This window comes from Mercenaria mercenaria, chromosome 4 (genome assembly GCF_021730395.1).
Source record: "Mercenaria mercenaria strain notata chromosome 4, MADL_Memer_1, whole genome shotgun sequence".
In the NCBI taxonomy this organism is placed as follows: domain Eukaryota; kingdom Metazoa; phylum Mollusca; class Bivalvia; order Venerida; family Veneridae; genus Mercenaria; species Mercenaria mercenaria.
This window is the reverse complement of record NC_069364.1, coordinates 92348830-92370088: the sequence shown is the minus strand read 5'-3', so window position 1 is coordinate 92370088 and position 21259 is coordinate 92348830. Positions and strand designations below refer to the sequence as shown.

At 34.5% G+C, this 21259-nt stretch overlaps 2 protein-coding genes across 4 annotated transcripts; both read left to right on the top strand.

Annotated features, from left to right (window-relative positions):
- Positions 1-439: 439 nt before the first annotated feature.
- Positions 440-9044, top strand: LOC123552448 (uncharacterized). 3 transcript variants are annotated; one of them, XM_045342117.2, is made up of 12 exons: positions 442-1814; positions 2160-2319; positions 3013-3183; positions 3507-3598; positions 3895-4208; positions 4539-4789; positions 5416-5638; positions 6079-6168; positions 6649-6860; positions 7158-7358; positions 8109-8280; positions 8610-9044. In XM_045342117.2, the coding sequence occupies exons 1-12, from the start codon at positions 1489-1491 to the stop codon at positions 8786-8788; spliced, it is 2391 nt and encodes a 796-aa protein (XP_045198052.2). In that variant the 5' UTR covers positions 442-1488; the 3' UTR covers positions 8789-9044. The 3 variants fall into 3 exon arrangements, with proteins under 3 accessions (XP_045198054.2, XP_045198052.2, XP_045198053.2); XM_045342118.2 differs by having other exon boundaries at positions 445-1814; positions 3895-4118; XM_045342119.2 differs by lacking the exon at positions 7158-7358 and having other exon boundaries at positions 440-1814.
- A 16-nt stretch (positions 9045-9060) lies between these two features.
- On the top strand, positions 9061-20995 carry LOC123552449 (uncharacterized). Its single transcript, XM_045342120.2, has 12 exons — positions 9061-10328; positions 11060-11219; positions 12159-12329; positions 12909-13000; positions 13409-13635; positions 13966-14216; positions 14987-15209; positions 16358-16447; positions 17659-17870; positions 18368-18568; positions 19384-19555; positions 19721-20995. The coding sequence occupies exons 1-12, from the start codon at positions 10015-10017 to the stop codon at positions 19834-19836; spliced, it is 2229 nt and encodes a 742-aa protein (XP_045198055.2). The 5' UTR covers positions 9061-10014; the 3' UTR covers positions 19837-20995.
- The last annotated feature ends 264 nt before the right edge of the window (positions 20996-21259 follow it).

Below are 21259 nucleotides of genomic sequence, written 5' to 3'. Positions count from 1 at the left end.
GTTGATTTTCCTATGCGTGAGGTCCGCTAGGATCGCATTATAAATTATTATAAATTTATAAGTAGAGGAGAATGGATTTATCGAACTAATCACCACCACATATACCAGCCCGCACATTCCACAGTAGACACTTACCCAATAAAATATGTTCGATGCTGCTTTATAAACCCGAATGTCACACATTAGAACTCGTTCAACATTGCATATTATATATTAAAGAGAATTATAAGAAATTGAACTTGCACAATTCCAAATATAAAGCATCTATACGTTCTACAGAGATATACTGGCTACACCTCTGTCCTTTACAAAGTATCAGAAAACCAGGTTAAGGATTGCTATCATTTGTCGTTAAATGTGCATTATTAACCTTTGTACTGACTAAAGATAAATGAACCATAATGAAATATACATCATTCCAAAAAACGATTTTACTGTGGACATGAGATTGTATCATATGGACTAGGTCACAATGGCCATTTTTACTTTTTTATCTATGAGTGTCGTTTGTTTTAGCAGCTGCTGTTCAGCGGTATTAAATGCTCAGAGCTGAATAGTAGCAAATTCCTAGACCTTCATGATTGCGGTCAGATATTTGATTAGATTCATGTTCCAACATTGTATGATCTTTTTAAAGCTTTAGAATATACTACAAAAATCACTGTATAAAATATTCACAAAATCATAGCTGATATTAACGATGGAACGGTACCTTATCAAATTGTGGTATGTCTGAGTGAAGGGTCCTTACAATATCAAGTATCTATTGCGTGATATTCCACTGACGCAAAACTTGGCACCATCGTTTATATGACTGAACACTTGCACACTTGTTGAAAAGACGCTTACCCCAAATACACGCACAAATAGATAAAGGTTACAGACTGTCGATAAGCTATTTCAGTGCTTGCTTTATCTACACCTGGATGATATTGTTTAACAAAGACCTACTTATGTAAACTTAACAAACAGCAACTCTGGTATGACAAAGTTTTGGTTACGAAGATAACATGTTTGTTTTGCAGCATGCTATGAACACTAAAATAATGTATTAAATAGATATGCTTTAAATTGTGATATAATTTCAGTATTTCATAACTTGGAAGTAACATAAAAACTTCTTTATGTTTATAGAAGTTTTGATAATATAGATGACATATGTGTGCAAAACTTTACCAAAATGTGAATTTTCAAGTTAATGTTAATAACAATAATAAAGACTATATTACGTTTTTGACACGCGCATCTGCAAAGGATCTGTAATGAGATTTAGATTGAAGTCAGATTTTAGATATAAACACATAAAAAGATGTGAAAGTGGACTTCAGTGAAGTAAAAAACTGTTACGTTTTGCTTTCGACATAATCCAACTTCTCCGTTTTTATTCGTTTATTGCGTTACCGTTGTGCACTGTATAACATATTCATTATTTAATAAAGTTTTGTAAGTAAAAATGTAATTAAAATGAAATGTACTAGTTATATCTGAATGCATATTTTTACTGCAATGTCCTCATTTACCCTATATTTAATTGTGACTTTATTGACGCCATGTTCATTGACATCATTCCCTTTCAAAAACATTTCTCTTCCGTGGGCCGATCGCGTAAATGATATTGTTAAGAGGCTCACCTTAACTGAACTCAAAGATCAGCTGGCAAGGGGAGGTTCGGGGCCTCAAGGCGGACCGGCTCGTGCAATACCTAGACTTGGGATTGGACCATACCAATGGAATGAAGAGTGTCTAAGAGGAATAGCTTTTATGCCGAATGCAACAGCATTTCCTCAGGCAATCGGTCTTGCAGCCACATTCAGGTATGTCAAATGCTAAAAAGCAAGAAAAAAGGGAGCATAAATTCATTATATATAGAAATAAATGATAAGTATATATGACAAAATGGTTAATAAACCAGTCATTTTCGAAAGAATACAATGTTTATGGTAAGATAAACACACAACTATAAACCCATTAAATGAATCAGAAATAGTTCCGTTATGTTTCTTAATCATTTACTTGAAACTAATAAATCTGTATTTTTCAGAAAAATAATCATTTAATGGTCTTAATGTTTCTTTTGACTTTGTGTTTCGTATTGAAAACCTGCATAATATAACATATAATAATGATAACTCTTATAAGTCACAAATGCATATTTGTAGTCCATCATTAATATTTGACATCGCTGAGGCAATTGGTAAGGAAGTGAGAGCTAAACATAACGATTACATACGAAAGAAAGACTATGGAGACCATACGGGCCTCAGTTGTTTTAGTCCTGTTATCAACATTATGAGGCATCCTCTTTGGGGACGAAATCAGGTATGTAGACTCCAAATATATTTTCAAAGGAATGTTTAGTTAAACAAAGAATTGTTATCAAAATAAAAAAGAAACTTCCGGCGCTTAGATAAAATCCCCAGCGGTTTTATATTAAACGTGTGCGTTAAAGGCAGGGTTACATATGCATGAACGCAAGACAAAAATCCTTATAAATTCAAGTAAACGTGTTTGAGCATAGATTTTTTTATATTTTTCATGATCAAAAATTCCGGAAAGAACTTTTTACCAAATTTGGAATTCAAACAGTGGCCATCAGCTATGTTTCGCTCAGGACTTTTTTTTTTTTTTTTTTTTTTGAAATATAATTGATATTGGTCTCAGCATATGCGCTACGGCCATAGATACAAAATGATTAAAGGGGTTCATCAAAATGTATGGCTCTACCGACTTAACCCATGAAATTTCCTGAAGTAACAGATACTGGAATGCTATTTGTATCTGCAGATGTGTTAACGTAGATGAATATAAATTGTGTATTCGTTACTGTTGGAAGTCAACACGATATTGTTCAGTCCAATATGCATATTGATTGTTAACTAAAACGTTACACATCTCCGCATTTCCAAAATGTTACGAAAAACATTTGCATGTTCTATATCTTTAGTTCTATCATTTTTCATCATTTATCTTTTAGTATATAATAAAAGAAACAATAATATTCTATATCGTCAGGAAACATACGGCGAAGATCCATACTTCAGCGGAATTTATGCCGAAAACTATGTTAAGGGTCTTCAAGGAAACCATGAAAGATATGTACGAGCAAGTGCTGGATGCAAACACTTTGCCGTCCACGGAGGTCCCGATAATATACCGACATCGAGGTTCAACTTCGATGCAAAGGTAAACCTTTTCTATCATTTATAGAAACCTCAGTAATGACGAGACCTTATAGTGTATTTGCATGGTATAAATTCGACTAGTGATACACGAATTCCGATTCAATTCTTGCAGCGCATGTCAACTGGGAAGCCATAATGGTACAGACGCAACATAATTTTTTTTCATTTGAAAATTTCTAAATTAGTGAGAGTTTTTTCTTAACGTAGACATGCGTATTTTGTGCAATTGTAGTTTTTACGCAGCGTAAAGATATCATCATATATGACTTTTCAGAAAACGATATATTATAACACACAAACTGTTGCTTTCAAATTAATGAATAGGTTTCAGACCGAGATATGAGACTCACATTCTTACCTGCCTTCCGTGCATGTGTACGAGCTGGAACGTACAGTCTAATGTGTAGTTTTAACAGGTAAAATTCTATCTAAAAGCATCCGCTGTTTTTATCATTATAACCTGTTTACTTGTATTTCTTATTATTAATAAAAAGTTTCTTATAAGATATTGTATAATATGTATAATCTCAAAAGAAATAATATGCATGTCAGTTTTCGTGCATAATTCGTGCATACTCCATTCATTTTGCTAGTTTTATCTAACTTACAGTGTAACATTTTTTCAAAAATTTCTTCAACAAATGTAAGACCATATGTCGAAGGGCCGTTGGCAAACTTTTTAATATTAATCATTTTTATCTTAACACCTAAGGCTGAATGGTGTTCCGGCGTGTGCAAATCACGATCTTCTGACAAAGATACTACGTGAGGAATGGGATTTCCAAGGTTACGTTGTAAGTGATGAGGGTGCACTGGATAACATGATCAACAGACAAGATTACTTTAACACGACAGTAGAAACAACTGTCGCTGGTATAAAGGCTGGGTGCAATCTTGAACTGTCATGGGAAGGAGCTATAGTGTATGATGCCGTGGGTATGTTTCGTGTATTTCTCATTTATACCTCGTTTAGAAATTGGGAATGCAGTCCATACATCTATACCCTTTCTGCAGAAAGAAGCAAGGGTGATTTAATTATTAATCTAGCTATGTGCAGCAAACACATTTATAAAAAGAAATTATATCAAAGCTGCTGTTGAGTTTATTCTCCTACAATTTTTCACATGACTGGCATTGCCTTTGCAAGATGTATTAATTTCCTCAGCCATACATGTCTTAGATTATAAAGCAAATGTTTGCACTTAATATCAGGCGATATAACCTTGGATTTACATCTCTGTGTTACATTTTAAGTAGGTACTGACAGTTTTAAAACACTCTTAACAGCCGCTGTATATATGAATATGAATAATCATCCATTAAATATCTTGTACATTATTTTTTAATTTTGCTTAGTCGAAGCAGTTAGAACTGGCCTATTATCCGAGACACTAGTCAGGGAACGAGTGAAACCTCTTTTCTACACACGCATGCGCCTTGGAGAGTTTGATCCACCAGAGATGAACCCGTATTTGCAGTATAATATGTCAACGGTACAAAGCCCAGCGCACCAACAACTTGCTGTCAAAGCAGCCATGCAGTCATTTGTGTTGTTGAAAAACGATAATAATCTATTACCAATTAGACACCGTCTTGAGAGAGTGGCCGTACGTATTTTACCTTTATTTCACATGTTTAAGCAAAAATGTTCAAAATCCATTTCAAGTCCTTAATCTTGTTTTACATACAGTGTACAACATTTTTGTAAAGTGTTCTGGATGTATTGCCGTCTGACCAATAAGCGCCTAACAAATGAGAAAGATCTCATTAAATGCATTATCTTCTGCTTCTCCTAGCTTGGAGTTCAACTGCAATCCGTGCACACGAAACACAGATATGTTTTGAAAGACAGTGCCACCTAACATTTTTTTCTTTCCTTGATCTTAGTATATGGAATGTTTGGGATTTTGTGCAACACAATGACAAGTCATACGGCGACTTTCCAGCTTTTGATGGTGGGCAAGATCACAGGTACCATTCATCATGAGCTGGCACCTGTGTAGAGCCACCGACTTTCAGTAAGCTTGAATGGCTTCCTTGTATGAGGAATTCTACATCAAACGCGATGTTTCGAGCCCACCTCGGTGAGGCACAGGTGTCTTGAAGGCAGCGATTTAAACTTGTCGGGCATGGTTACTCCTTGTGTACATTGTATATTACAAGCTGCATATCAAATAAGCTACATATTTACATTACATTCATATTAATGAAACGTTGATTATACCAAATTTAGATTATTGGACCTATGGCAGACAACCTGAAACAATTGTACGGGGATTACTCTCCAATTATAGATGCTAAATACGCCAGAACACCGTTACAAGGTCTACGGAATATAGCTACGACAGTCAATCATACTGCGGGATGCGAAGATAACAAATGCAAAACTTTTGATGCCGACGCCGTTAGAAATGTTGTGAGTGACGTTCAGCTGGTCATAATATGTATTGGAACAGGTAAGATTTGATAAAAGTATTTGTTATCAAGCTTACTCCAATCATAATCATTTGAAAAATTGTTTCGTGGACCTTTAGTTTTTCTGTTTAGATAAAGGCGGCTTCATTTGTGAGAGTGGCATGCCGTACGTTTAAGTGCCTGCCATTAGTATTTTCCTGTATAAAAATAAGTCGATGAAACGAATGGAATATTAAAGTTTTATTTTCTAGTTTTGTGATACAAAAGAAAATGAAAAGCTAAATGCAGTGCAATTAGGGCCGACTAACCTATCCTGTAATATTTGCGAAGTTACAATTTGAAGGACAAATGTATGAATTGTACTTTGCCGGAATATTTCAAATAAATAAATAAAAAGATAGCCGTTTGGTTTTATCAACTTCTAACGTAGTAAGTCTGTAATTATTCATCCAAACTTACAGTGTTCTTTACATGAATTTAGGACAAGAAATCGAGGCAGAAGCTAAGGATAGACAAGATATGAATCTACCTGGAAACCAAAACCAACTTGTTCTAGATGCTGTAGAGTCGGGTATCTTTAAATAGCTTTTAATACATTTTACTGGCAGTAGTATAACTGTACTTTATAGTCATACAATTTCTAAAGATACAGTGTTTAGATATACATAATTGCATCTTTTCAATATGAAAAACTTTAGGTTATAGATCTATGACCACTTCCTATCTTTTAATAGTGAATTAAGACACCGTGTGCCCGTCCGAACATCATTTAGGCACATACGAATACCTGGGTAATGCGACTGACTATGTATTGCTTATAACATCACATAAAAGGACTCTTTTTACTTCTTACTGTGTTTCGAAATTAACACTTAGCCACAAAGATTTTGTAGACATTTATATCGATGAAATCATTCAGTAAGATAAATATTGAACCATTTGGGGATCGTAAAACGGAGATGTTAGCAATATGTATATTCTTAAGTGGCTAGTAAGTCAAGCCGTGTTAAATATTTATCGGCAATGTATGTTTTGTTTTCGTATATGGCAGCAAATGGAAGTTCGGTTCTCCTTCTTGTGTTCAGTGCTGGACCTGTCAACATAAGTTTTGTCGACAGAGACCCACGTGTGGAGGCCATTATGCAATGTTTCTTTCCTGCTCAAGCGGCAGGGGAAGCTTTGTATAATACTATAACCATGGCAACAGAAGATGCTAGTCCTGCAGGAAGACTCCCTTACACTTGGTACGACACTGCAGACCAGGTAGAGTAGCAGTTTATTACATCCGATGTTTATTCAGTATGGAAACATATTTCACGGGAAATCTGCTAATAACGGGGGCATTGTCTGTACTTTACATTATTAAATATGTAAGTGAGCAATAGCTGCTTTCCACACAGACTAATTAATAGCTGTATTTTGTATTGTACTTACGTCTAGAAAGGCTTAAAATATGGGCGCATTTAATTTCTTGGCTAGTGTCAAACATCTGCTGTCTGAAAGATATTTCATTTTCATATGATATTGTTTTAAACATCTTTTGACATTTTAACATTTCAGATTCCATCAATGACAGATTACACAATGACCGGAAGAACTTACAGATATTTTAAAGGAACACCTCTTTATCCATTTGGTTATGGGTTATCGTACTCAGAATTTAGGTATTCAAAATTAACGGTTCAGCAAAACATTTCTACGGATGATAATCAACTTTTATCCGGATATGTCGAGAATATTGGATCAATCGATGCATTTGAGGTGAGTACAAAGTGAGTCAGATTAACAGAGATGATAGAGAGGTAAAAGACATCGTAAGGTAAATCATGTTTATAATGTGCCCCGCTATACGTAGTAACAGACTTGTATAGGTCAGAACCCTGTTACTTGTGCCAATAACCGGAAACGTTCGCAATAACCGGTTGTTGACACGCCAGAGGAGTTTGAGCGTCACTTGCTACGCTTTAAAAAGTTCATTAATGTCAGAACGATGAAAATTATGATAATAATTGAGTATTCGTTATTGTATTTACTCACAGACCTATTTTGGCAACTCGGGCAAAGCCTACGTGCGAATATAGACTTTATCTTAAATCATACTAATAACCGCGCCATTTCATTTGATAAGTAAATAATATTTACGATTTATATTTGCTTTGCTACATGAATCATCGTACTGAATCCTTTCTAGAATATGTTGCCTTCGTAAGACTTGCCATGCAATGCTGCTTGAATGGACTTTACTGAGATAGGCAAAACTCTACAAAAATGTTGCAAATAACAGGATGGTCTCATCCCCCTAAAAAACTGACACTATCTTGTAGTAATAAATTCCTTTTCCGCGATTTGTTTTGTAAAAGTAATATCATTTTTCCCCACTTTGATTGTGTTATTGTACACTTACTGCTAGAGTATTTGTTTGATTTCTTTCCACTAGTTTTCAATAGTTGTATGACTGAATGGGTGAAAATGTAATATTCAATACCTACATAATATTGATACACATTTCAGACTGTGCAAGTCTACATTTCCTGGTTGACTACTACAGTGGCCATGCCAAATATACAACTAACCGGGCTGCAAAAGATTTACATTAAGTCTGGCGCGAAAATTAAGTTCCAGTTTGTTATTGATAACGAACAGTTTGCTGTGTGGACAGACAAAGGTTTTGTTGTCCAACCAGGTAAAATATCAAGATGATATCCGCTTTAAAAAGAACTCAGTTATTGACAGAATTCTGCATATTGTTGCATGCTTCAAAATTTCTGTTAAACAAATTGTTACTTAACATATCAAATATAGTAAAAGGAACCAAATTTTGTCACACATATAGTGCTTGTCGTACGTAGAAATAGTATTTCTAAACGAAATCGGACAGTTTTCGAGACATTTGTATTCGTGTTACTGTATTTTAAAATGATATTTTCATACGTCCATGCAAGCGTTGATATGAAGGTAAAACGCTATTTATCTATTTCAGTTAACATTATTTCATTTTTGCTGTTGTTTCAGGTATGATACAGGTGTATGTGGGGGGTCAGCAACCCCGTCAAGTGAAAAATGTTGGCTCAAACGTTCTTCAGGCAACGTTTGAAATATCTTCAAAGACCTCTGACGGAACACTCATATATTCTCGTAGAATGCTGGTTCTGATGCTTATATTTATTTTCTTATGTTTTCAATACAACTAAAAACCAAACACTGTCACACCAGGATTCGGGAAGTTTATTTATAGTCATCAGTTACAGAGACAATTCTCACGTGAAACGAAAATGTCGTTTTTGTTTTACATAACTGGAGTTGATTATTATGTTTATCATTTTGTTCAATTTATCCATCTCGTAGACTGAGCGCGAAACTTCTAGATTCATACACTGTAAAATAGGTTCGTGCTCAGCCTTCAATCTTTTAAAAAAAAAGTCCACTGATGAGTTACCTCCATTTTGACATATTGCAAACGTTCATGTCGGAATAATAATGTCAAATGTCATTTTCAAACTAGTCATAGCATTGGCGTAATTGTCTCCCTTGAAAACAACTTATCAAGTGTATCGATTAGCCGTTATCAGTCAATTTACGCCTATTGAAGTATAGAGGGAGACAATCTTTAAATCTCATATTTTGAAATGTGCGCGCACGTAAAGCAGAATTTCGGCCCAAATTGCACACCATAGATTTCTGACGCCAATAACGTCAGTGACGTGCGCCGTTCGCCGATTCCATTTCTTCTAAAGAAGTATGAATTTTATTTTTACGACATTTTCTAAAATAATGATATTGGATCAATGTATTTGATATGAAATTTATTGTTTTCTTTTTTAAACACGTTTTCTGACGCTAGCGACTTTACTTCTTGATCAACCCTCGTATGAGCGAGTAACTTAAATAAATGCCATACATTTATACATTCGTACTTTTGAGACTTTTTAAAAAATCGGTTTATCTAGTCAAATGAATTAAATAATGTGACTGTAAAAACGTTATTGTTTTTATTTTGACATGTCCTTACCAGTAGAACGTAAATAGCCGAAAGATTTAACGTGTCATTTGTGTGATTAAAAATATATAGGCAAAATAGTGAGTGTTGCGTTAGATAATATTTGAAGTGTATATCAAGCTTGCAGATAATTTTATCTTTAACTTGCAATAATCTAAATCAGATCACGAAAAGAAAAGATTTTTATTAGTTTTACAATAATATGCCGGTTATGAAAACAAAGTGACATGCATATCAGATCATGAGCCTGTGAAACCTACATATATGTCATATAATATGCATTCGGGCGAGTCGGTAATTCATCATCGAGAGTTTTTTGTCATTAAATTGTTGAATATCTAATTAATTAAGTCATATGAATTAAAGTCATTTCATTCAAACATTGGCTGTAAATGTGTATTGTTTATATGTTGTGTTAACATGTCGCGTCAGGTATTAATATTCGCTGTCGGAATATGTCATTTGTGTGGTTTTGTGTTAAGTGATTTTCCATTCAGAAATATTTCTCTGCCATGGAATAAACGTGTTGATGACCTGGTCAGTCGCTTGACCCTGCCGGATGTCATGTTTCAGATGGCAAAGGGGGGCACCTCTACTCATGGAGGACCTGCTCCGGCGATCCCGCGTCTAGGCATCGGTCCTTTTGCGTGGAACACAGAGTGTCTACGTGGTGACTCAGACGCCGGGGAAGCGACAGGTTTCCCCCAAGCTATAGGTCTTGCAGCGGCATTCAAGTATGTATAATGTTGATTTAGTCTTCGTCCAAATAACGTGTTTTTATATGATATGAAATAATGCTAAAATGGAGATTCTGGTATTTTTCATGACGTAACCATGGATTTATTTGCGGTTTTACATAGGTAATTCAAGGAAATGCAGAGAAATACTTGTTTAATAAAACCAGTATTTGAAAAAACATGAATTTATTATAAAGCTACTAATGTTCTGTCAGAAATAAAGCCTGTATTTCACTAACGAATGCAAAAACCTGTATTCAGCTCCCATCGGATACGGAAAATAGTCAATGGTGGGACTACTTACTTTTGTTCTGACGTCACAACGTTCTACGCGTCATTAAGTTCCACGTTTTTCTTTTAAATTTTGTCTAAATTTATAGCCAAGTTTGGCAGATATTACAATAGAAATAAATGAATGTATATAATAAAAGGGCCATCAAAACAGTAACTTGGTCTGCAATGGTGCACTCGGTGCAAGCGCATCGTGGGATGCAGGGCTAACAAAATCCATTCGAGCCCAATACAACATTGCAGATCAAGGTACTGTAATAATAATTCTATCATATGACGCCACGAAAATGTATGATATAACGTCAATTAACGAATACTTAAGTAACCTCTAATCATCATATTTATTCGGTCGTTACACTCTGGAAAAATCCGGTAAAATTAATATGGTATGTCATATCAAATGACAATTTGTGCTTTACATTATGGTTTACTTTCAGTCCGCAACTTATGTTCAACATAGCAGAAGCCACGGGTATTGAGGTTAGAGCGAAGCATAATGACTATGTTAAGAAGAAACAGTACGGCGATCACAAAGGACTGGCTTGCTTTAGTCCTGTAATCAACATAATGAGGCATCCCCTGTGGGGTCGAAATCAGGTATCTTTATAATGAAATACATTGTAGTGATTTTTAACGATCTGCTTGCGGAGAAATAGATATAACGTTAAACTGCAATGGTATTAAATCTATAAGATTTTTTGAAAGCATAAATTGCAATGGAGCGAGAAAAATAGGAAACTGTTTGACGGAGTCTGTTCATGAGAGGGAGTTTAAGAATGGTACAACACCCCTTCAGTCCCTTTCGACCGGCTTAAGAGGAACTCTATTATACATAAACGCTCCCTGATCACGAAAAAAATCAAACAGTAAGTCCAAGTGCGGGGAAACGTTTTACGACCACCATATGTCACATAGAAACCGTTGTTGTGATAGTTAACAAAATCTCCTTCATAATCACCTGGAAGACTAAAATAGAACCAAAGAAAATAATACAGACTTGGTTGGAATGTATTTGTCCACGAGAGGTCATCAGTTAGTACAAAACCCTTTACGTCCTTTTGCATCGGCTACATCGGAACTATATTATCCATAAATATTGTTCAAATTGACTGTATGTTCCTGCAAGACAAGGAAATATAACAACACAGAGTCCAGATACGTTTTGTGCACTTGGGGTTGTTGTAACAAAAGCATATTCAGTAATAAATAGAAGTGTATACACACAGAGAGATTATTACACGATGTCGTGTTGATGAGGTTGGACGATTTTGACACAAAATATTGTTATGGTACTTTCATCAAAAAAGTGATAACAACACAACTGAAGCAAGAACCCTTTAACATATTTTACGCATATGAAAGCAATGTCTTATTTTTTCTGTAATTTCTGTAGTGCTTTATTCTATCTAACAATTTCTCTAACAATTTTTAATTCCTCAGAAATAAATTTAAAAAGAAATAACGTCTTAGGATATAGAAAAGCATAATTGTAAACCAGTAGCTTCTATTTAGTCACACAATGTCTATTTAATTTAGGAAACATATGGAGAAGACCCTTATCTTAGTGGTGTATATGCGAGATATTTTGTGAAAGGATTACAAGGTAATCATATACGATATGTTAGAGCTAGTGCTGGGTGCAAGCACTTCGACGTCCACGGAGGTCCAGAAAATATACCCGTGTCTCGGTTCTCCTTCGATGCAAAGGTATCTATTTAATTAAGTAAGATGTGATAGAGTAACACATTACGGTATTGTTACTCTATTAGATTTTGCCTTTCTTTAAATGAACTGCAATAGAATACATTTACTACTATAAATGCAATGTTTCATTTGAAGCAGTTCTGTTTACACTATTCCCTGGTGTCCTTACCAAATTAGAAAGAACTATTAAAAGGTTCTGGAGCGTTAGCTGATCTTTTTTACTTTTGCTTAACAATAAGGTAGTGTCTGTTATGAGACTGTGAAATTTTTGCTTTACATGCACTATATACACTAAATTACTGCAAAACATTTTCCTAAATATACATTTTGTCCAGGTAAATTATTTATAAATAATGATTTAAGGCTCGTCTAACAGCTTTCACACTGCACTTATCAATATCTTCAGAGGACACATCCTTAAACTTAAGTACATATTTTCTAATGTTTCTTTTGTAAAACAGACATAAACCAGTTTACGCAAAATAACAAAGACTTCACTTCGGTAACGACAGAAACATCTGACTAATGTTGATAATGTTCAGGACTTCGTGTACCTTTTCTCAACTTATCTTCGTATAATAGGTCAGTGCGCGCGACTGGCATCTGACATTTCTACCGGCATTCAGGCAATGTGTCGCTGCAGGAACATACAGTCTAATGTGCAGTTTTAACAAGTAAGTATTCATTCAAAACGTAGTAAATACGTTTTACATTTTTAATAAAAGTATTTTCTCTTTCAAATGTCATTTGCCTAGTTCAATTATTGATCACCGTTTTGTATTTTGTAACGGGTACTAGTATATAATTTAATGTTATACATGTACCAACCAAAGAATATGCTTACAAGGACATACCATTTGTATAATTGCTTAAATAATAGATATAAAACCGACAAAGTTTTAGAATGTTCTGAAGTGTAAATCTTAAATTAAAGTCGAATGTTTCTGGATTTCGATCAAATTATTAATTGGCGTTCGTCAATATAAACCCACTTTACGAATATACAGAAATTCGCCTACGTGGTCAATACTGTCAGTAAGGTATTATACCTGAACTTTGTATACATTGTTTGATCTATTCAGGATAAACGGCATTCCTGCTTGTGCTAATAAAGAACTGCTTACCAATATATTGCGGAAGAAATGGGGATTTTCTGGGTACGTCATCAGTGATGAAGAAGCAGTGGAAAACATTGTATTATTCCATCATTATGCAAACAATAGCATGGAAGCTACCATTGATGTTATAACTGCAGGTCTCAACTTAGAATTAACCACTAACAGGAAGGATCCTTACTTTTTCGCCATAAGTATGTCATTATTACTAAATAAATTCTAATGTTGTGTTTTGATTTCTTTTTCAACATACATTTAGTCTCTTTTTACTAATTTCGTTGTCCTTAAATTTTAGCAAGACATTGTTTACTTGTTGATATAACAGTTACGGTTATTATAATTTCTATCATTACTACTTCTGTTACAATTACTTGTCAACATTTGATAACTCAATGAAGCTTTGCAATTGCTTAAATGAACCAAAAACAAAGTCATCATATTTCTTGTTTTGGCCTGATAACAGCAATTTTGGGACTCTGAAAATTGAAATATAAGATTGCATTGTACTTTTCGTCAAATAACAGCTAAAGCAGTTCAACAGGGCAAGTTGTCAGAGACACTAGTAAGAGATCGAGTGAAGCCTCTTTTCTACACACGCATGCGCCTTGGAGAGTTTGATCCACCAGAAATGAACCCATATTTACAGTATAATCTGTCACTGGTACAGAGCCCTGCTCACAGACAACTTGCTGTCAAAGCTGCCATGCAGACATTTGTGCTCCTGAAAAATGATCAAAAGCTGTTACCGATAAAGAAACATTTCAATAAAATAGCGGTATGTAAAATAGCTATTGCTGCTATGACGCAATACAACTATTAAATGATCATGTTATATAAACATTAAACTTAGATATAGATCTGACATAAATTCACCGAGCAATGATGTACACGTAAGGTAACTTTAAATTTTTAAATAAAAAGTCATAAAATGAGTGCAACTTGGTGCTGACCGCTACGTTACAAGACGAGGTCTAACAAATTTGTGGCCAACCATACTTTTGCCAAGAGCCAGAAGGCGCCCTTTTTCGGGCATTGAATACACTCCCGCAAGAGTTCATTCCTAGGTTAATCAGATTTTTTTTCGAGAAATATGATCAAGTTCTGCAGGTGAGATATATTGCGATGTTGGAGGCAAAACAATTATCCGAAAAATAATGAGTATACATTTCCATATACAATGCTAATATTTTTGTTGCATATTCTTTTAAACTTAGAAATAATTCATTTTTGTCAATTTAGGTCAGAGAAACTGAACATTATTGATGTTAATGTGCTTCATAAGGACATGGCATCCATTATTATGGTGTCATTGGTGACGTCACTCTTCTAATATGAAATGTGCATTTAAATATGGGAAAGTATTTAAGAAGAATTTGCATAAAAGAGTTCAACACAGAATTGTATGTAATATATTTCGTATTTAAATTTCTACTTCCTAAACTTCCATGAATTTGCTTATCTATTGTTCCCAAATGTGACAAAATATAAACGCAACTGAAGGAGACTACAGTTATATAGTACCAATTCATATATTCTATCTCGCAGATAATTGGTCCCATGGCTGACAATCTAGAACAGATATATGGGGACTACGCTGCCGACGTTGACCCCAAATACGCCAAAACCCCTCTGCAAGGTCTACGCGGTATGGCAGATACAGTGAAGTACGCTGCGGGTTGTCCTGATAATAGATGTACTAACTATACAGCTGGTGACATCAAAAAAGCCGTTAATGACGTGCAGTTTGTGGTTATATGTGTTGGAACTGGTCAGTATTTCTTTTGCCATACAACAAGTAGACCTCTTTAAGGTTAATTGCATTCGCGTTTAAGTTTCATTAGGCTATCCCACATTCATCGGATTGTTTGTTAAGAAAAATATGATTCGGCGGAGCAACACAAACTAAATGTTTGTTTTAAGGAAAACAGAAGCAAGCGAAGAGAGAATAAATATGTCTTTCTCATTTTGGCTCTTATTTCATTAAAGAAAAGTACAAACCCCTTTACTTTAAATAATAGTTAACTCATCAAGGACTGGAAATACAAGAAAAAACACAATATATAGCGAGTGAAAATAGTTGCTATAACATAGTGTCACTCAATAATGTAAGTGGGTGTAAAGTTTATTAACGAAATATGAAATATCTTTAAACCATAATGATAACATAGATATGTGATCTGAACATTTACTGTAAAACATTAAATGAAAAAAGTTAATGCTAATAAATAATTCAGTATACTTTTTTACTTGAAACTTTTTTAAGGATTTAAGATATTAAAAGTCCGAGTTAAGGTCTGGAATGGTGAATAACTTGCATTATTCTAAGCAGGGTTCCAAAATTTGAAAATCAAAATTGATCTGATTACAGTATAATAAGAGTTTTTTTTATCCCTTCGACTTTTGCAAATACTGGTTTTTGTTCTGAAACAAAATACGAGTGGTGAATCCAACGAACAATTTTTTATTTGATGAGGTCTTGATAAAGTAACTTGCACGTGCGCTAATACTGTTAATATATGTTCTCATTTCTGTTTTCGTAATAACTGTCAAAAACAAAAAGAGACTACACGTTCGGAGAGTTCAGTGCCTTTAAAAACTCCCTATTTTCAAAGACCTATTACATATCTTCCTTTTGATGCATTTGCAATAAAGTGCCAGTGGTGAAACACATAACGAGATTTATTGTAGTTTTCCGCAATTGTTTATTTTTACTCTTTTACAAACGCTATTTATTTAAGTGGGGTGGTACCTTTTTGAGAACATTTTAAGTATCCAGTCGTACGGGACAGTACGGTAAAATATATATTGAGCAGGTATATTGTTGGTAAAGATGATACTCCTTTACGAAATATGTTTGTGATTTGGTGATATACTGCTAAACCATAATGGTCCGCACTGGTTATTTGCATCGCGCAGGTCAAGAACTGGAAGCGGAGGCAAATGACAGAAAGGACATGAATCTTGCCGGAAACCAAGCACAGCTCATTAAGGACGCTGTAGAGACAGGTAAAAAATAAATACTTTACAGTTTCATCCATAAAATCATAGACCCCAGAACAATATTTCATGTTCACCTTTCAGTTTGTTAAAAACAATTGTGAGTCCGCCCTCTTAGATCAATAGGGAGGGCGCAGATCTACAGATCGCGGGGTAGTGCGTTCGATCCACGGGCGGGGCACATGTTCTCCGTGACGACTTGATAAAAGACATTGTGTCTGAAATCATTCGTCCTGCACCTCTGATTCATGTGGGGAAGCTGGCAGGTACTTGCCGAGAACAAGTTTGTACTGGTACAGAATCCAGGAACACTGATTTGGTTAACTGTCCACCTAACTGAAATACTGTTGAAAAATGGCGTTAAACCCAAAATAAACAAACAAAACTGTTATTACAAGTAATATAGAAAATGGTATGACTTTAAATTAAGAGTTGCGTTCTATTTTTTACCGGCTGTGGCACTCCTCAGACAAAAGTATTTTGTTCAAAATCTGTAAGATACTTTAGTTAGTAAATTTTCCATATGTAGTTTTGGTAAATGCACAACAAATATGCATCACTACGACGTTAACTACATTATTTGATTGGTCAGGATTCACAAAACAGTGATAACTTTTTATTTGCACTGTTCTGTAGCTTTAGACACGGTGAGGATTAAGAATAACGGTTTGCAAGCAATTATCCACGATAAGCTCCCCGTCTTTGCTCTTTGCCACTGACCGTTCCAAAGGCAGCGACACACTGTCCTCAATGTGTTTGTTGTATCAATGTTGTCTATTTGTTTAATTTTGTCTGATTTATGTCTATGTTTATCGTTTATACATACATACATACATACATACAAACATACATACAACCATTAATTCACACATGAAGGATGCACGCACGCATCACTGTAAGTTTTATTTTTGGGAGGTACGTATCTATTCCTGAAGGATTTTTGTACTTGATTGAGGAAAATAAAAGCTGTCATTCATGTTGGTATCACATATGCTTCTTTATTTGGCAAAGATGTACAGAAAACTAATACAAATGTTTCAGTAATCAAAAATAAAGTTAAACAAACGAATGACTTGTGCTAAACACAACCAAGGATTTCTCCAAAAGAGAATATGAATCTTATTTAGATAATGAAAGTCACTTTTGAACACACCAATACATTTGCAATTGTGTTGTACGCTTTGTACATTTACGGATCAATTTATTGTTAATTTTTACAGCAACTGGAAGTCCGATTCTCCTACTTATATTCAGCGCTGGGCCTGTAAACATAAGTTTTGTCGACAGAGACCCACGTGTGGAGGCCATTATGCAATGTTTCTTTCCTGCTCAAGCGACAGGGGAAGCTTTGTATAATACTATAACCATGGCAACAGAAGATGCTAGTCCTGCAGGACGACTCCCTTATACTTGGTACGAGACTGCAGATCAGGTATTAATATATTGCAAAATTCAGTTATTTGATAACTTCTGCTATTATTCATCGGAAATCTTATCGTTTGTTTAATTTGTCCATTAGCAATTTGTTAGATTTTGAAAATCATTTCCATCAGATTTATCTGCCACCATTTTTATACATCCGCTTGAAGTTTAGTTACATACATTGGAACATGGCTATTAAAATTGTACAGTCGTAAAGTGTTCTGTGCATGTTTAGAGGTAAGTGGGTGAAAAAAACAATAAAGTGTGAGATCCTCGATTCATATTGTGTAAACAACTGACTGTTGTATACAATCTACAGAGCCATTCCAATACCTGACGATGTTCAAATTTTATACTTTTAATCATGACCAATTTCATTTACTCGTATTGAGGTGAACGTCTGCCAAATTTTAAGATATTCACATATGCGTGCATTCCATTGACAAAACCGTTTGAAAAAAAAATGAAATTAGCCAGTAAATTTGTTACGCAATGTTTTTGTTTCAGATTCCTTCAATGACGGATTACACAATGACAGGAAAAACTTACAGATATTTCAATGGGTCACCTCTTTATCCCTTTGGTTATGGTCTGTCATACACGAGCTTTGATTATCTCAACATAACTCTAATACAGAGAATAGCGGCTGGAGATGACCAGTATATATATGGGCAGTTAATGAACACAGGACAATTTGATGCTTATGAGGTTATTGCTTGAAACTTACTATTATTTTAATCAACATGCTAACACAGTACCCTACAGTATCTAAAAGTCATTACTTTGATTTGCCTTTTGCTTTGGTTTTGTTTGGTTGGTTTTTTATTGTTGTTTTGTTTTTTTTGTTCTTGTTTTTTATTTGCATTGTTTTGTGGGAAGGATTTATAGTGTGAATTTCATTGTAACGAAGGAAAATCTTGAAGAAAACAGATTTCCTTCATTGTCATTTTATATATTAAAAAAAAAGAAAATCGTAATTTGTTAAAGATTCGACCAAACTAATTACTTTACTTTGCTCGTTTGATGAAGTTTTAATGAAAAAGGTTGAGGATTAAGGTAAATAAAATTTTGTATTTTGTTGACCTTCCGAGATGCCATCTAAATAACACTGTTCTAAATGGCTTTCACATTTTCATAATGTACTTTTAGAAGATGTTAGGATATAACCAATATAACAAAACGTTGATTTGTTAGACTGAATTAGCGCATTTGCAGACAAAGCTTTATCATTACAATTTATAAAGCAAACATAATCTATTCAAATATATGACATTCTGAACTCAAAAGAATGTGCGTATTATAGTCTGAGCCTTATATTAAAACAGTTTCTATACTGGCTTGTAGATAATATACGTAATTTGCGAGTATGTATCTTTGCATATTTTCTACATGTTCATGTTTTATCAGGTAGTTAGCTATCGAACAAAAGATTTCCTCAGAGTATTTAAAATATTCTATATGATATGCGTTTCATATATATATTCATATTCCAAAAAGGTGTTGTGACTCCTTGCAATTTTCAGGTTATCCAGGTTTACATGTCATGGTTGTCAACGAATGAAACAATGCCAAACAAACAGTTAGCTGGCTTTCAAAAGTTATATATCCAATCCGGTACCTCACAAGAGTTCCAGTTTGTGATAACATCAGAGCAAATGGCTGTATGGACAGACGCTGGCTTTGTAGTACATCCAGGTAACTATGAATTACACGTGTGTTGTTTCTTCATCTGGCTTTATATTGTTCATAGTTAGTTTTATGTCAATAAGAAATGAAGCTTTCATCACAGTTGGATTTATACATTAATATGTATAGCTGAATGTATCAGTTTTAATAAAAACAATTATATTTAAATTACAGGTAAGATGGCAGTTTACGTAGGGGGACAACAGCCAAATCAGAAGAAAACAGTAGGCTCAAACGTTTTGAAAGCACACTTTGAAATTGTCAGACAAAAGCATTTTGGGATACTTTAGTAGATGGTCAAACAGCATGAACCCCATGAACATCAAATTCATTGTTTTTGTAAAATGACTCCGGTCGGAGTAGTCTTTAAAGACCGTCATAACGCATTTGTTTATAATGTAGCTACCACAGTTGTTTTAGCATCATGAAGTATTGTAATTACTTGCTAAATCCTATTTTCAATAATTGTTTTTCAAATATTTGTCGAGGTTCTATATACTGATTAACATGGAAGAAAGATTTATTTAATATACTTTTTCTTCTATTACCTCCCTCTATGACTTTAACTGTAAAACAATCATGTGCAGTATTAACAGTAGTCCTTCTTTAACCGTGTAGTTATGCACAACATCTATCTGGATTGTTGTTTCATCTTTTTTTAACATAAATTGTAAAGCCTTATAGGACTTTAAAAAAGTATGAATATAAATAAACATACAATCTCCATTTCCTGTATTCAGTCATGCGAGCTTGAAAAATGATATTTTTTGCAATTGCTTAACGTATAATTGTATTATAAAATAATTGTAAGATATTCGTATAATTCGTTTAATTGCTTTTCATTCCTTTCTTCAAAAACCCGCCCGCTTAGCTCAGGAGGTAGAGCGTCGGTCTACGGATCGCGGGGTCGCGAGTTCGATCCTCGGGCGGGGTGTATGTTCTCCGTAACTATTTGATAAACGACATTGTGTCTGAAATCATTAGTCTTCCACCTCTGATTCATGTGGGGAAGTTGGTAGTTACTTGCGGAGAACAGGTTTGTTCTGGTTAGGTTAACTGCCCGCCGTTACATGACTGAAATACTGTTGAAAAAACGGCGTAAAACCCAAAACAAACAAACAAATCCACAGCCATCAAATTTACCTAATGGCAATGTAATTTTCAGCTGTATACAACGAAGAAAGATAAATTATCAGTAAACTTGATTGCTTATAAATTCTTAAAATTGTTGCATGCTTCATATTGTTTCCATCCTTGTTCAGCTGTTTATAACGAAGATTGCTTAAAAAGTCTTAAAATTGTTACATGCTTCATATTGTTTCTATCATTTAACGCATGTTTTATCGGATAAATGTTTTACCTGTAGTCACCTTCTGTAATTGTTTATCATCGTTTTCTCAAACTAAAAAGGAATAAATGAAAATGTAGAAAATATTGCTGTTAACCCATACATTATTTAGTTCTGTAAGTGCTTTGTGTTGTTATTATTTCTGGTCGTGCTGGATACTCTAACTCATTCAATAGAAATCCACTTATCAAGGTGCTAGAGTGCGCGAGATATGCTGCAAAATTCATTACCTCTAATAAACAGATCTGCTTCCATTGCTTGGTAGCGTTCAATGCCTTTAAATGATATTCTTACAAATATATTAGCATATAGCCTAGTGGTAGCGCTTTGAGTGCGGGTGGTCGTGAGTTCGCTCTGTGGCTGCG